Source organism: Cavia porcellus, unplaced genomic scaffold, assembly GCF_034190915.1.
Source record: "Cavia porcellus strain 051 isolate PalLab524CR breed Dunkin Hartley unplaced genomic scaffold, mCavPor4.1 scaffold_20, whole genome shotgun sequence".
NCBI lineage: Eukaryota > Metazoa > Chordata > Mammalia > Rodentia > Caviidae > Cavia > Cavia porcellus.
Window position 1 is genome coordinate 61,829,415 of NW_026947503.1, and position 15,159 is coordinate 61,844,573.

Consider the following 15,159-nt stretch of genomic DNA (forward strand, 5'->3'; position numbering starts at 1 on the left):
TCCTGGAATAATAGATTAATGCTAATTGTTAATGTCATACATATTTCACATATAAAGAATTAGAATTCTATTTTTGTTAGCAAAACCAGCATGTAAATTATGACTCAAAATTCAGTAGTTTCTGACAGGCAATAGAAATAGCAAGTATTCAATATAAAACATTGGCTTAGGCCATAAATCCATAAAAATCAAGGAGCAATTCTCTAGGCTTCTTTGCTGTTGTCTGGGTAAGAAATTTCCTTCCTTTGAACCATAGAGAGCAAATTATAGTAAAATAAAATATGGACTTTCTTTTTTTTTTTTTTTTTTTTTTGTCTTTTTCCTTTTTATCGGTACCGGGGATCGAACTCAAGACTGCCTGCCTGCAAGGCAGGCGCTTATGCCACTGAGCTAAATCCCCAGCCCCAAAATATGGACTTTCGCTTGGGACACGGCTAGTTATGTGCACTTATAGCAAGTAGCCAGTTATCAAATATCTGCTAGCAACCAAGGACTAGGTATTATGCTAAGAGAGAAGGATATACCCTGCCCTCCCTTCTCTCCTGTCTCTGGACAGAGGCATAAGTTATCATTCTGCTTCTCCAGTTGCCATTTGGTTAAACAGTACATAACACCAAAGTACTGTAAACCGAAATTACCTGTAAGATGCAGGTAAAAATGCCTACCTCACAGGGTGGTTTTAAGAATTAAATGTTAGAAATGTTTATATACAATACCTAGTGTGTAATAAATAGGTGAGTAACAACTGTTAATTCCTTTTCTTTTTCCCTTTAGATACATACTCACAAAAACAAATGTCTTACCTTGAGGCAGGAGTAATACATAGTGTCCTTTTAGTATTTATAGCACATCCAAATAATCAATTACCATAAATACCAAGACTCCAAATTTTTAGCAGGTGGTTTCCTCAGACTTAGCGCCTCTGAGATTCTGGGCTGAATAACATTCTGAAAGTTTGGGCTGTCCTGTACATAACAGGACTTAAGCAGCATGCTTGCCCCCTTCCACCCCACCCAAAGATGCTGGTAGCAGCACTTTGGGTGCAAACATCCCAAATGTTTCCAGACAGCACCAACTGTTTCTCCAGGGTCAAAAATCTGCTCCTCCCTACTCTGGTGAGACTCAGAGCATTAGTGAATCATAAACTCACATTTAGTGGATCTTGAGCATTAAAAAAAAAAAAAGGCATCAGATTTGCTATGGGCTGAATTCAAATGCAAGTCTAACCTCCAATGTGACTGTGTTTGGAGGTAGGTTCCTTAGGAGATAATTAAGGTTAGAAGTCACAAGGTGGGGGCCTATTCTCACGGCACTGTGTCCCTATATGAGCAGGAAATAGCTTTCTTTGGCTGCCATGTAAGGACGTGGCAAGGTGGCCTTTGACAAACCAGAATGCCTTCACCAGGAACCAAATCAGCTGGTACCTTCATCTTAGACTTTGTAGCCTTTGTGACCTTGGACTACAGCTTTGTAGTTTTTAAAAGATTTTTTGTATGGCAGCCCAAACTAATACAGAACTTTGTTTCTATGGAATAGAAGATCTTTGACAGCATCATCAATAGCTAGGTATTTACTTATTGATATAAAATTCTTACTACAAGTTATGATCAAAAGTTTGAAAAGACATCCCAGTACTCTGGGCAGCAGAAGTAGGAGAATCCCCACAAGTCTGAACCCAGGCTAGTCAGTTTGGCAGCTTAGCAAGACCCAGTCTCAAAATAAAATATAAACAATTGGCTAGCAATGTATTTCAGTGTAAGGGCCCTGGGTTAAAAAAAAGAAAGAAAGAAACTACCATAAAAAAAGAAAGGCAGATGCAAAGGAAATTCCCCTATGATTTTGCAAAGATCTCTCATAAGGTCCAAAGATGGTAACATCTGGAAAAGTTAGTGTTTGGTGGTATTCAGTCATCAAAATTTAATATCAAAATATTAGATGGAATATTAAAACTTTTCCATTTTGGCTTGCTCACCTTGGTAAATCCACAGCTATCAGTGAAATGAATAAATGAGTGAACACACACTACATCATCTCTGCTAAACTTCAGTCAGGCCTCTGATCATCTTCAATCCAACTGCTGCTCCTTTGCCTGGAATCCCTTCTCTGCCACCCTACCCTCACTTCTAGAATCAGCTCGATTGTTCTCTGGCCGACATCTTCCACAAGGTCTAAAACAGGCTTTTTTCTCTGTAACCTGTTCCAGTTTGTTTCCTGACACCCCCTGTAACTCCGCACCCTTTCTACCACACTTCCGGAGCCCACCCCAAGGTGATATTAGTTCAGTTTGAACAAGCCGAAGCTGCAGCTCCCACTATGGTGCTTTTGGATATGAAGTCGCCGTTTAATACCTGTTGACTGGTTGAGCGGAAGGAAAACAAGCCCATGACCGCCACTAACGAAGCAAGGGAAAGCCCATTTCCTTATTATGGTCTGAACTAAAGGATTGTTTTGTTTTTTTTCCCCTGGAGAGCGCGCGAAAGGAAGGCTCCAACATCAGCGGTGGCAGGCCACCACCCTGTGGAGCTGTAGCGCACTGCAGGCGCACGCCCGCCCAAAGTCAAACCCCAGGACAAAGGCAGCCCAGCCATTCAGCACTGGAGTCTGCACGGTCCCTGCCTGCCGTTTATCGGTGCGTGTTTTCAATTTCCTAGAGACAAGAGTCGCTTCGGACCCTTGCCGAGCCCACGGCTTCCCAGGGCTGAAGATTCTGTCCGTGCGTTGCAGACAAAAGCACCCTATTGTGTGTATTTTTATCCAGTACCCCGAGTGATTCTTACTGCGGAAGTCTGTGAAGCCAGCACCCGCGTCTCGGTTCTATAGCACCGCAACACTTTCCCCCATGTCCCTATCTCCAGGTTAACTGTGGGATGCTACTGAGCTCCTTGCACAAAGCTGGACCTGACCGGACCTACGCGGCCCAGGCCGCGGTGCAGGAGGCCTGAGGGTACGCTGCCCCTCGCGGCGTGATAGAAGAGGTCAGAGCGAGGGGACTGGCGGCGGGGACACACACGGGCTGGGCTCGTCCCTCCTTCACTGGGAGGCGGGGTTAGAAGCCGTGGGGCGAGATGGGCTGAGAAACCGCAAGGCCAGCGTGTCATCCCTGTTTTCACTGCGTCGCAGCTCGCACCGCAGGGCGGCGAGCCAGTCAGTTGTCCTCCTTCCTCCGGTTCCTGTGAGCGCATCACCGACAAAGAGGCGCTGACAGGGAGGAACAGCTGGAAACTTCTGGAAGAAAAACTGTCAGCTGTCCACACCCATATTAAGTACCAGAATCATTGCGGATGCTTGCTTAAGGGGCCTTCATCATCACAACGTCCCGTCAGCGTGGAAGCTGCAAAACGCTTTACACACCCTGCTTTACACCAGGCTAGGGACGAAGACCTAGATACTGCGCATGCTCGCGCGGCTGCCTGCGCAGGCGCACTACATTCCGCGGCTGTAGTCTGGCTCTGGGGGCGGGAAGAGCGCCAGTCACGTGGGCCCGGCGTTCCCTCTCTACGATTTCCCTATAAGGATTTGGGCTACGAGGCCCCGCCCCTCGCCTGGTCCTGGAATGTGTCGAGAAGCCAAAAAAAAAAAAAAAAAAAAAAAAAAACCCACATAATAGACGCAATCATCTGCGGAAAGAAAGGGGGAGAGGAAGACTTAAAGTGGAAGAAGCGGTGTAAAAAAGAGGGTGACTCAATAAGAAAACGCAAAGAACTGCCACATATTCCGTCATGTTATGTTCTGTTGGCTTACACCCTTATTTTGTGCAGTCCTTCAATATTGCGCCCGCTGACCACAGTGGCAGTCCCCCTCGCGGTCGCTCTCCCATGAAGCCGGCCTACTCTCTCAGTGGTCCAGGGTGACTGAACTTCCTTCCGGTGTGCTAAGCGTGGCCGGAAGTGCTGGTTTTTAGTAGCTGTGAGGGTAAAAGGGTGTGGATATCTGCAGCGAGGGGCTTGCTGAGATACCCTGGTTCTCGCGGCTGTGCAAGGTGAGTGGTGGTCGCGGTCGTCATCCGGAGGACCCGTGTCTGCAGGTCGGGGGCGTGCCTGGGCAGGTGTCAAGGCAGACCTCAGGTTTGGAGCCCTGAGGTCGGTCGGCTGTGGAATCAGAGGCCGAGGCCACCAATGGCCCAGACGCAGACTTCGCTCCAGTGTCCAAAGTGGCAGTTCGGAAAATGTGGCTTAGCTCGCTGGCGCCTTCAGCTTGGGCGACCGCCGGGCCCGCGAAATCCGAGCCCCCCAGAACTGACTCCGGGACTATGTTTAGTTTCTAACGTAAACTTGTCCGATTCCAGGGAGTTTGCGCTGGGACTCCGCATTCTCATGGCCGCAGCTGTTGTTGCAGCTGTGCGACTTCGTTTAGTAGCAGTGACCAAGTCCATCTCGAGCTCAGGGTCCGCTCCTGCAACTAGAACTTTTAAAAGTGGTGTTTCAGGAGGAGTTAGGAGGTTTAGTTTACCGCTGGAGGGAAAATTCCAAAATAAAATACCATTTTCCTTTTGGGATGGAGGCTTTGAGTGAAATCAGTTTGCCAAAGAATTGTTTCCTTTTAATGTAGTTTAGTAGGTATGTAAAAATACGTGTCGGTTCCTAGAAACCTGTGGAACAGAAATGGGTTGAGATTTTAACTTCATGAATGTAGTTTTTTATCTAAAGGTGAAGAAAGCAAGTATTTATTAAATTGCTAGCGTTTGTTTGGTGCTCTGGAAGGCCTTTGATAAGTTAACCAGAAAAGCATTTTATTTTCAAAAGCATGGCGTTTTGTCGTCAACCCTGACAGCTGTCTTTGTCAAGTGATTAAAAAAATTTGGGGTGTGGCAGTCTAAGAGAACTAATCCGACTTTCAACCGGAAATTTGCAAAAAAAAAGAAAGAAAGAAAGAAAAGTTTAGTTGGAATGGAAGCCTCAACCTGAAAAGAATATATATATGTATATATATATTTTTTAAATTGGTACCGGGGATCAAACTCACAACCGCCTGCTTGCAAGGCAGGTGCTTATGCCGCTGAGCTAAATCCCCAGCCCTGAAAAGAATATTTTTTAAAAAACCGTATGGTAACACAAAAATCTCTAAGCTTGAAAAAGAATACATTGACTAAATGAGATGTAGATTCAACCTAGTTCTGGGATGGAAGTTTTTCATCAAGGATACCTCTTATTACTGAATTTAAGTACTCTGTATAAAAAGTCTAGGTTGCCAGGCCTGGTGGCACATCCTGTAATCCCAGCACTTGGGAGACTGAGGCAGGAGGATTGTTGCAAGTTGGAGACCAGCTTGGACCACAAAGTGAGCCTAAGGCCAGCCTGAACTGCATAGTGAAACCTTGTCTCAAAAAGACAAAAAAAAAAAAAAAACCCAAAACAAAAAAAACCTCTAGATTATTTTATGTTTAAAACAGTTTTGTAAAATGCTAGGCTTAATGTTTTACCTAAAGCAATTTAATGCATCCATTAGTATGGATTGGTTCCATTTTAATAGGTTTTTCAAAATCGCTAGATAGCAGTGTTCCTAGACATTCTTGCATTTCACCATCTCAAAAATCTAGTTGCCCCTGGCAATTGGGGAAGCCTGCTTTAGTGAACTCTTGACTTGTTTCTTCCATATCTTAATCTAGTCTAACATTTTCCTGAAGCATATTTCTTACCCTTTTTTTTTTGTTTTAGCCTTTAATGATTCTTCTAGAGCTCTTTAAATACACACACGCACAGAAGTTCACTGCCACCAGCACCGCCTGCCCTAACAAAATGCACCTACATTTCTATCAGTAAACTGAATATTCTTGATCACCCTTGTCAGCCTCTCATTTACTTTCTCATGCATCTGAAATCCTCCTATATTGTTTAGAATCTGCTCTGCAAAATCTCCTACTTTGCAAGTTTCGCACAACAGATAACCTCTGCACACCAAAGATCTTTCATTAAATGTTTCCAAGATACAGACTCAATTTTACAACTGAGGACTCTTAATTTGTCTCAGGTGCTAACCTGGTGATCTTCTCATCCGTCCTAAAAAGATATAAAGAATACATGCACTGATGTGTGAAAGTTTCAGTTTTATTTTATTCTTGACTTTTTAAATTGATACGAATTCTGCATTTGCAGAAAGCTTGTTATAAGAAAAGTTACAGCCATGTTTGTTTGGGGAGGGGCAGTGAAATGAGCAGCAAAGAGGCACTGACAGTATTGAGAGGATCTTGAAATCCACATGCTTGTTCCTGATTTGATTCTCACCACCCATATTGTTTCACCCAAACTTTTAATTTAGTGGGGGGGGGGGGAGACGACGACCGTTTCCTTGTTTTGGAGCAAGTGATTGTGACACTGAACAACTGTTGCTGCAAGGCTCCAGGTTTCTGTTGGAGATAAATCAGAGATCAGAATCCATTCTCCTTGAAAAAGCCAAGGCCCAGGTAGTGACTTGCCCAGCATTGTACTATCAGTGTTTGGTAGAGTTAATTACCTTAGTTGGTAGAAATATGACTAACATCTGAATCTCTTCATTCTAAAGATATTTAGCTTCCAAATGATGTTGCGCAGGGTTTTTCAAAGTACCTCTCCCCTGAATGTTTAGAGATACTGTACACAGAATCTGTACTGAGCTCATAGTATTTGCCAGTCTCATGCTACCTTATCAGTTATTTTGCATTATTGTCACATTCTTGACTTTAGTCATACCTATGGAATGAAAACTATGTGACTCATTTCATAAATTGAATCAATCATTGCATTTCTTTATAGTTGTCTCCCATTTGTATTTTAAGGTCTTGTAAGATAGGGTACCTCTTATACAACTCAACCTTAACTAGGGGTCAACACTAAAGACATTTGATATATATTAGTATAATAAGCTGATCATAATCGGGTGATACAACTAAGTATTAAATGAGTTCTGTGTGAGGCTGTTGTCTGTGCTGACCAAAACCAGAGAAAATAGTCCTTTTGAACTATTGCATTATGCGTTTATACATTCGAAAAATGCATGATTGGGGCCAGGGACGTAACTCAGTGGTAGAGTGCTTGCCTAGGTTTTTCGAGGTCCTAGGTTCAATTCCTGAGAACTACCTTCTTCCCTTCCCAAAAAAGCATGATTAGAAGAGTACATAATACACCAGAAATTTAATAATACATTTATATATGTCTTACAGTCCAAACTAAGCTTTTTTAAAACGGAATCTTTTAGGACCCCTACCTACACCACATTGAGATATGTGACATTTTGTGTTAAAAAATCACTTACTGATCGTTTGACCTGTAGTTCTCATCAGTTTCTTTGTTCTTAAAATAACTGACATTTCTGCATCCTAGGGAGAAACAATGTTGGCTTACAGAATAAACTATTTTTAAAGATGTGCTTTGGCTTCAAAGGCATGACATGCTTAAAATACTAAAGAGATATGGGCTGGGATATAAGGTGCCCCTCCTGGAGTCTTCACCACTCACTCCAAATCTTTGAGTACATTTAAGAGAGAGAGCAATAGTATACTCTGTAACATCTTGTGTTTTTATTTTTAACATTTAACATAGAGAAGGAACATATAACTTGGTATCATTTAATAAAGATACACAGCCTACAGAAGGGATTCCAGAATGAAAGGCTCATGAGTGGCTTGGGTGGGTCATGGAAAGCATCTCTGACAGAAATTGAGGGGTGATTCCTGTGCCACTTGTGGTATATCTTTTCAATGACAAATGAAAAATGACAATGACTTTCAATGGCCAAAGAATGCTTTCTTAGGTGGACTAGAATTTGTGACTGCCCTTTCTGGAATTTCCTGCTAAAATCAGAAAACAGATTTAGCTGACAATAATATGAGTGAAGCTTTTCTAATTGTTTCCATAATTGAATTTAGACTGGATGATGTGGTCTAGTCATGGAAAGGACATAAGAAGCCACTTTTCAACTCATAGGAAATATTAGATGCCGAGGGCCACTGTGAGTGCTGAGATCTAGGTAGTACTTCATTCTTTGCAGTCCACAGATTTATTTTTAGAGCAGGAGCATAGTGTTTGGCCACATCAGAGCTAAATGTTTTCAGAACGTAAGCTTTAAAATTGTTATCCTGGTCAGAGAGTGAAATCAGTAGCGCCTATTTTAGACCTGCTTGAAGAATATAACTCAGTGCAGTGTCCGGCCCTTGCTGGTCAGAGGACTACAGTCTCTCATCTCTACTTCGGCTTGGAGGAATGGTACGGGACAATTTTACTCTCTCCTATCAGATTTTAAGCTTCATATGGGACTTTAGTCTCTCAAGTAAATGTTGGAAAGGAAATTGCCTTTGCACTTTGTGTACTCTTAGACATTCTTTTTACTGTTAACTTAGGATGTACCAGGATAAATGCAGGTCATCTGAAAATAAAACTCATTTCCCTACTTGTTTAACATGTTCTGTAAAGCTTTTTAAACTAAATTGCTTTAAAACCTTGTATTCTGATTTGTTTAGAGGAATCTGTTACATCAAGTAATTCAGTGTGGCTCTAATACAAGAAACTGATTTGGATAGAGTGTGAGGTCTACCAGATTAATTATAGGTGAATTGGCCTTGGGTTTCTATACTTTTCCATTGGGCTTTCAACAAAATGTGTCTTGATTGACTTTGAACCTGGAATCGAGCAGGGTGAGTTGAACATGGTAGATGCTGCTTGCCGGTAGTGATAAGAGAAGCCTGTTTGTCAGCTGTCTTCCCCTTCCTGGCCTGCCACCCTGGACTAGGACAGCTAGCTCTGACAGAGATGCAGCCGGCGGACTGCTGAAGAAGTGTGTTTCTGAGCTCCCCGTAGTGCTCAAGTATGGCTTCCCAGGTACCTGAGCTTGATTGTTTTCTCATTATTAGAACCCAGTTGGTGGACGTGGTTGTCAGCTGTCAGGCAGCTGTTGGACAGCAGGACAAAGGGTCTGTGATCTTGTTCATATGCTGTGACTTCTGCATTGTTGTTGGTTGTCTGGTGATAGGCTGGTTGAGCTCAAAATACAGGTCTGACTCTTTTTTTCCTGTTTAGTTTGGTCCTTTGAGTAATGGATTTCGGTCAGTGGAGAGATTTTACAAAGTGGTATTACTCTGCATTAAAGAATTGCTCTCTAAGTACCTCAGCTATATCAGGACTATTACTTCTGTTTACTTTTGTTAATCACTGTTTCCATTCAACCTTAAGTGATCTTAGATACTGATTTTATTTCTCTTCTGTTCCTTTTCTTTTTTAGGAATCAACCGCCACCATGTCGAGCAAAAGGGCAAAGACCAAGACCACCAAGAAGCGCCCTCAGCGTGCCACCTCCAACGTGTTCGCCATGTTCGACCAGTCGCAGATTCAGGAGTTCAAGGAGGCCTTCAACATGATTGACCAGAACAGGGATGGCTTCATCGACAAGGAGGACCTGCATGACATGCTGGCCTCACTGGGTAGCTCTCAGTTCTTACGCTGGTGTTCTGGGTGGTTGGCACGGTGCCTGTCATCTTTATCTCACGAGTGTGAAAGCCGGCACAAGGAATCTGGTAGCGTTCAGACAAAGGGTGCAGCAGTGGCTCTCACTGGGACCCCGAAGACGCCGTGTCTGTGTCCTTGTGTTTGGGCATTGAGCTGGGAGAGTGTGTGTGTATGGGGGGGTGTGTGTGTTCATTATGGAAGCAGGGATGCTCCCCCTAAATCCCAGTGGAACATCATTCTGTCCCCAGACTTTTCATACAGGCTATCTTCATTGAGAAGAACTTTCCCCAAATAGTTTTGCCATCAAGGAAAACTGTACCAATGATCATCTCTGTTGACAGTGTTCGCTGTGGTTAGTAGTGGGTGTGCCAAAGCTAGGACCGTCTCTTTTGCAGGGAAGAACCCCACCGACGCCTACCTGGACGCCATGATGAATGAGGCGCCGGGCCCCATCAACTTCACCATGTTCCTCACCATGTTTGGGGAGAAGCTCAACGGCACAGACCCCGAGGACGTGATCAGGAATGCCTTCGCCTGCTTCGACGAAGAGGCCACGGGTGCGTCCAAGGCAACCTTTCATTACAGAGTGATTTGGTTTTAGTTATGGCATCTGAAATGCACAGGGATGGGACAGGTGCCAGTGTACCACCCTCAGCTCTGCGTTTGTCCTGCCTGCTGTTTTGGTCAGGGGTCACGCTCACCAAGTGTTCGTGGAGCCAGATGTGGCTTGGTTTGTAATCCCTGCACTCAAGAGGCTGATGCAGGAGGATCCCTGAGGGTTTGAGGCCAGTTTGGGCTACGTAGTGAGTTTGAGGTCAGCCTGAGCTACATAGCAAGACCCAATCTCGAGGGGGGGGGGCACAAATATGTTAAATGCGTAGCTTTTACCAGAGCCAGCTTGGGCAGAGTGTAAACTGACATCAGCTGTGGCACAGTACAGTTCTGTTTGCTCACCAGGTGACTGTCTACCGTACAACTTTAAGTTTGCTGTCTGACCTCAGCTGTGAAATAATACCAAGCAGAGTGGACACTCTGGAGTCAAGGCTCCGTATTTCAGATTCCCTTGGGCATGTTACTTAAAAGTCGCCAAGCCTTTGTTTTGTCATTTGTGAATCAGGCCTAATACTGTCCATCTCATTGGGCTGTTTTGAGGATGAAAGAGAGACTGAGATAATGTCTGAAAGCTTAGCATGCTTCTCAGCATCTTGTTAGTGCTCACAAAAACAGTGTTAACTGTGTAAATACGCAGTCCTTTGGCAGAAGTGGAAGTAAGAAAAAACATGTAAGGAAATGGTTTTTAAGGCTCAAAAATCAATGGCACAGCCAAATGGTTTTAGAAATGGAAGGTCTGCTGAATGTGATGCACACATCTATAATCCCAGCACTCAGAGGCCAAGGCAGGAGGAGCACCGTGAGTTCGAGCCAGAATGGGCCACACAGCGAGTTCACAGCCAGTCCGAACTACACAGTGAGAGTCTGTCTCAGAAACAAAAACAGAAGGGAGGCCTGCCCTGGTATCTGCCTCCTTGGACTAGTTTCGGTACTGGGTGGTGAGACCCTGTCTGGGATTTCTTACCACTTTCTCCCGGCTCCCAGGAACACAAAAGGCCATCCCATTCTTTTTGTTCTCTGTTTTGTTTTGTTTTCTGTATCTCTTAGCTGGCACATGCACTCCTTGACTTTATGTCTTAGTTGTGCACTTATTTCCAGTTACCACGGTTTCTTCCCACTCTAGTGGCTGCCTCAGGTAACAGTATTTTGTTCTCATCTTTGTACTCCTCTCTGGCACCTGCCACCACCCCTGCCACAGTAGATGATTGGCAGATGTAATAACTGAGTGACTTGCCTAGAGATGAAGACTATACTACAGAGCTGAAATTCTAAGATCGGAGGTGCAGCTTGTAAAAATATGGAATTGAGCCAGCAAAATCCCCACAAATCTTGTTTTTTCTCACCCAGCCTTGTTCTTCAGACTCATTTGATAGGAAACATATCCTGTCAGTGTTTTAGTTTAATTGCACATGCAAGGAAACTGTCAGTTTTCATCGTCTTCGAATTTCAGGAATCTCTGTATTTCAGTTACACCACTGGTGGTAATAATGGTTCTTATCGTAGTGTGTGTGAATTACTTGGGGAATTTTAAAAATGCCAGGCAGTAAATCGAGGTGACATGCAAGGTTCCGTTTCTGTGTTCTGTAAGTACTCGTATTTATTCTTTTAAGCAGACAGGTCTTATGAGAACCACAGTATACAAAACTAAGGCTAAAGAGAACCTTTCTGGCTCATGGCTGCACATCCCCACTGCTTAGTGCAGGGTCGGTGACAGGCCCAGTGCCGAGGTGTTAACTGCACGTGTGAGGCCTGGCCACACTTGCCACCATATGTCAGTTTGTCTGCATTGAGAGTCTTCTTTTATATAGAAGAGAGTTGGGTGTGAGGCGAAAGGAATGGGCCTCGGCATCGCAGAGTCCTTCCCCACCACGGAGCCCACCCCAGTGTTCCCGGCAGGTGGGTCATCTCGGGCGGCACTGATCCTGGTTCCCCATTCCGCAGGCACCATCCAGGAGGACTACCTGCGCGAGCTGCTGACAACCATGGGCGACCGCTTCACAGACGAGGAGGTGGATGAGCTGTACAGAGAGGCCCCCATCGACAAGAAGGGCAACTTCAACTACATCGAGTTCACGCGCATCCTCAAACACGGGGCCAAGGACAAGGACGACTGAGAAGAGCTCCACTGCCCTCCGAGTCCTCCTTGTTGCTACTTTGGGTATTTCCGAGATTTTCTCCTAGAGCCTGGTACATGCTTATAGCCCGGCAGCTTTCGCCTTTCTTGTTTTGTATTTATTCTCAGCCCTTTTGGGGCACATGTATCTTTATAATCAGACTGGAAATGTTATTTTCAGAACAGGAGATAGGGTAATTCACTTACCTGTGATCCTCTTCCCCAGTAACTGTGGTCTCTACAGAGTCAATATATTTTTTCAGAGAAAGTTATTCACTCAATTTTTTCTGAACCATAATTAAACTTTATGATAAAATACTTGTTTAAATTTCTTATTTACCAAAGTTGGCTTTTTGTGGGTTTTCATTGCATCTTTCGAAGAAGCAGGTGAGGAATGTCCTAGAAAATGACGAACATCTTACTCTCCAGGTTCCCTGACAATCCAGCTCCTCTCTGCTGTTCATTTCATTTCTTCCTCTCTCAAGGAAATCTCGTTTTCACTGTCCTAACTAGAGTTCCTGCACTTTGTCTTCCGAGTTTTAAAATAACTTCCTGTAGAAGTTGTGTATATGTGATTACATTCATAGTTGTAAGTCCTAGTTTGACACACCTGCTTTACCTAATCTAAGGTTTTTCACGTTATTTTATACCATTTTTAAATGGTCAGGACACGGAGTGTAATTTTCATTTGTCCTGTTTCTTAACATATTTTAGCTTCAAACGTTCTGGGGAATGATTTTACCAAAAAGGCTGACTTCTGCGTGTGTTTCAAACGGCTGGGAGGACCGTGTGCTCTTCAATCGCGTGGCTTTCTTGACTACAGCAGCCCTCACCGAAAGCCCAAGTTTGTTTCTGCAGAGATTCAGCCTGAGTCCCCGTGTGAATTTTAGACATTCCTCACCTGCCCGCAGTCCAAACAGCTGATACTACATGCCTCAGAAAGTGAGATCATTGTTCAAGTCCTAAAAATAACGCTGCTATTTGCAGAGGCAGGGCTTCTGCTTCAGGGTAATCTGTGGAGGGCAGTTTCATTCACCTTAGGCCTTAAAACCAGGTTCTCATAATATTCATCGAGTTTTGAAATGGTAGAGGGAAAATTTGGTTAAAAGGAATTAACAGCCTGCAAAGGTGAGCCAGTGACAGTTACCCTAATGATGTCTAGTTTTGTGCACCTGTTAACCAGGCTGTATCTAAAGAAACTATTACCTCATTGAGTAGCGAATTGCTAAATGCCTGTGGGTGGCAAACCTTTGCTCAGCAGGGGAGAGCACCAGCTCCTGCAATGTGGTAAGGCCAGCTGTGTGGACTGCGAGCAGCATGACTGCTAACACCTGGTCTTTGTTCCTTCATTATTATCACAGCACCTACCCTTATTCTCCACCTGTCACTGTGACTTTAACTTTTTCCAGGCTGCCACCATCATACTAAAATTTTGTTGAATTGAATTTCCATTTTAGCTGAGAAAAATCTTTACCTCTGGTTTGTTAACCTCCAATAAAGATTAAATAACATTATTCCACTACAGAAAGAAAGTAGCACTCCTAAAATCATCCCTTTTGAAGACCTGGAGGAGACAGCCTTCGGAAGGGACAGTACATGACCTGCCCCTGAGTGCGCTGAGCCTCCTGCCTCCGAGCAGCACTCCCTGCTCAGCAACTGGCCTTTGCCATGCAGGGGTGAGTGCCCGTAGAGAGCTCAGAGTGTCTCCGTCAGAGCTGGAAATGACTGCAAGACCAGTCTAAAAAGTGTATGTGATGAAAATTACCTTGCAGCAAACAGTTTCCAGGGTTCTGGTTATACCAGCAGAGTGGAGGCAATGTCAGTCGCTTGTCCTGTTTGTGATTGTGTTACCCTTTGGACTCCAGGGCCCAAATTTGAAGTGATGGAAGCACCTTAGGCTGATTGCAGGAATTGAGCCCTAGTCCCAGAAATGCCCATCACTTTACCTGGCACTAATAGGTGCCTGAACAGCTTACTTGGAAATTACTGAGCTGACCCCACATGACAGACTTGTGTGTGCTCAGCAGGACTGCCTCCCTCTGTAGACCGTTCCTGGGTTTCTCTGGGACCTGGGTTTTTATATTTCCTGCCCAGTTCACAGAGGTTGCAGGAGCTGATCCCCCGATGAACTCTGCAGTCATTCCAGTGCTGTGACTTGGTCTTCCAGCTTCCATCACTTCTATTCTAAATGTGTCTGTGCCTGCTCATACAGAAGTCAGGCCTTTTCCCACTGTTTAGCCACATATATTTTACAGTTGTAATGACTTTACAACTAACCTTTTTAGTTTGGTATCTTTAATTTTTTATTTTTGGCATAGCTTATCATTCTTGTTTGGAGAAGTTTTTCAACCAGTCCTTTTAATAGATGAAAAATTTCTCTTTGACTTGTCTATGCCACAAATAATTTCCCAGGTGCTAGACTTTTTATATTTGGCTTATTAATTAATATTCTTTTCTTTGGAGTCTGCAGAGAATGTAGCTTAGAATTACTGTTCTGGAACCCTGTCGTCCATCACATAAGCATTTATGTTAATGGAAATGCTCTGGGCTGTCCTACAGGTTGCAAGCTGCAATGGGCTACTGAGCACCTGAAATGTGTCTTGATACAGTTGAGTTGAATGTTAGTGAAGGTTGAATAGCTATGTATGGTTAATATTGATTATATTAGCACAACTCTAAAAACTTAAACACAGAGATCAGAGTAGGGGGTTGGTCTGTAATTCAGCAGAGTGCTTGCCTGTGATACAGGAGGCCCTGGGTTCCGGCTCTAGCATAACAAAAAACAAAAATTTGTGTACAATCCGATGACTCAGCCGGCCAGGTGAGGGCTTATCAGTTGCATGAACCAATAATATCCAGACAAGCTCTATGACAAATACCTGTGAAGCAGAGGTCTGGTGCATGCAAAGACTTGTTAAACTCTCAAAGGGCAAACTACAGTTAAGGAAACGAACTTCACATAAAGACCACAGCATCACCATCTCCTGGATGCTTTCAAGGGGTGCAGATCCTCTTTCATCC

The 15,159-nt window shown here is 44.0% G+C and overlaps 1 protein-coding gene across 2 annotated transcripts; it reads left to right on the forward strand.

Moving 5' to 3' along the window:
* Positions 1–3,806: 3,806 nt before the first annotated feature.
* On the forward strand, positions 3,807–12,454 carry LOC100721213 (myosin regulatory light chain 12B-like). 2 transcript variants are annotated; one of them, XM_003464463.5, is made up of 4 exons: positions 3,807–3,979; positions 9,190–9,388; positions 9,809–9,970; positions 11,967–12,454. In XM_003464463.5, the coding sequence occupies exons 2-4, from the start codon at positions 9,205–9,207 to the stop codon at positions 12,137–12,139; spliced, it is 519 nt and encodes a 172-aa protein (XP_003464511.1). In that variant the 5' UTR covers positions 3,807–3,979; positions 9,190–9,204; the 3' UTR covers positions 12,140–12,454. The 2 variants fall into 2 exon arrangements, with proteins under 2 accessions (XP_003464511.1, XP_013002153.1); XM_013146699.3 differs by lacking the exon at positions 3,807–3,979 and adding an exon at positions 8,029–8,177.
* Positions 12,455–15,159: the final 2,705 nt, after the last annotated feature.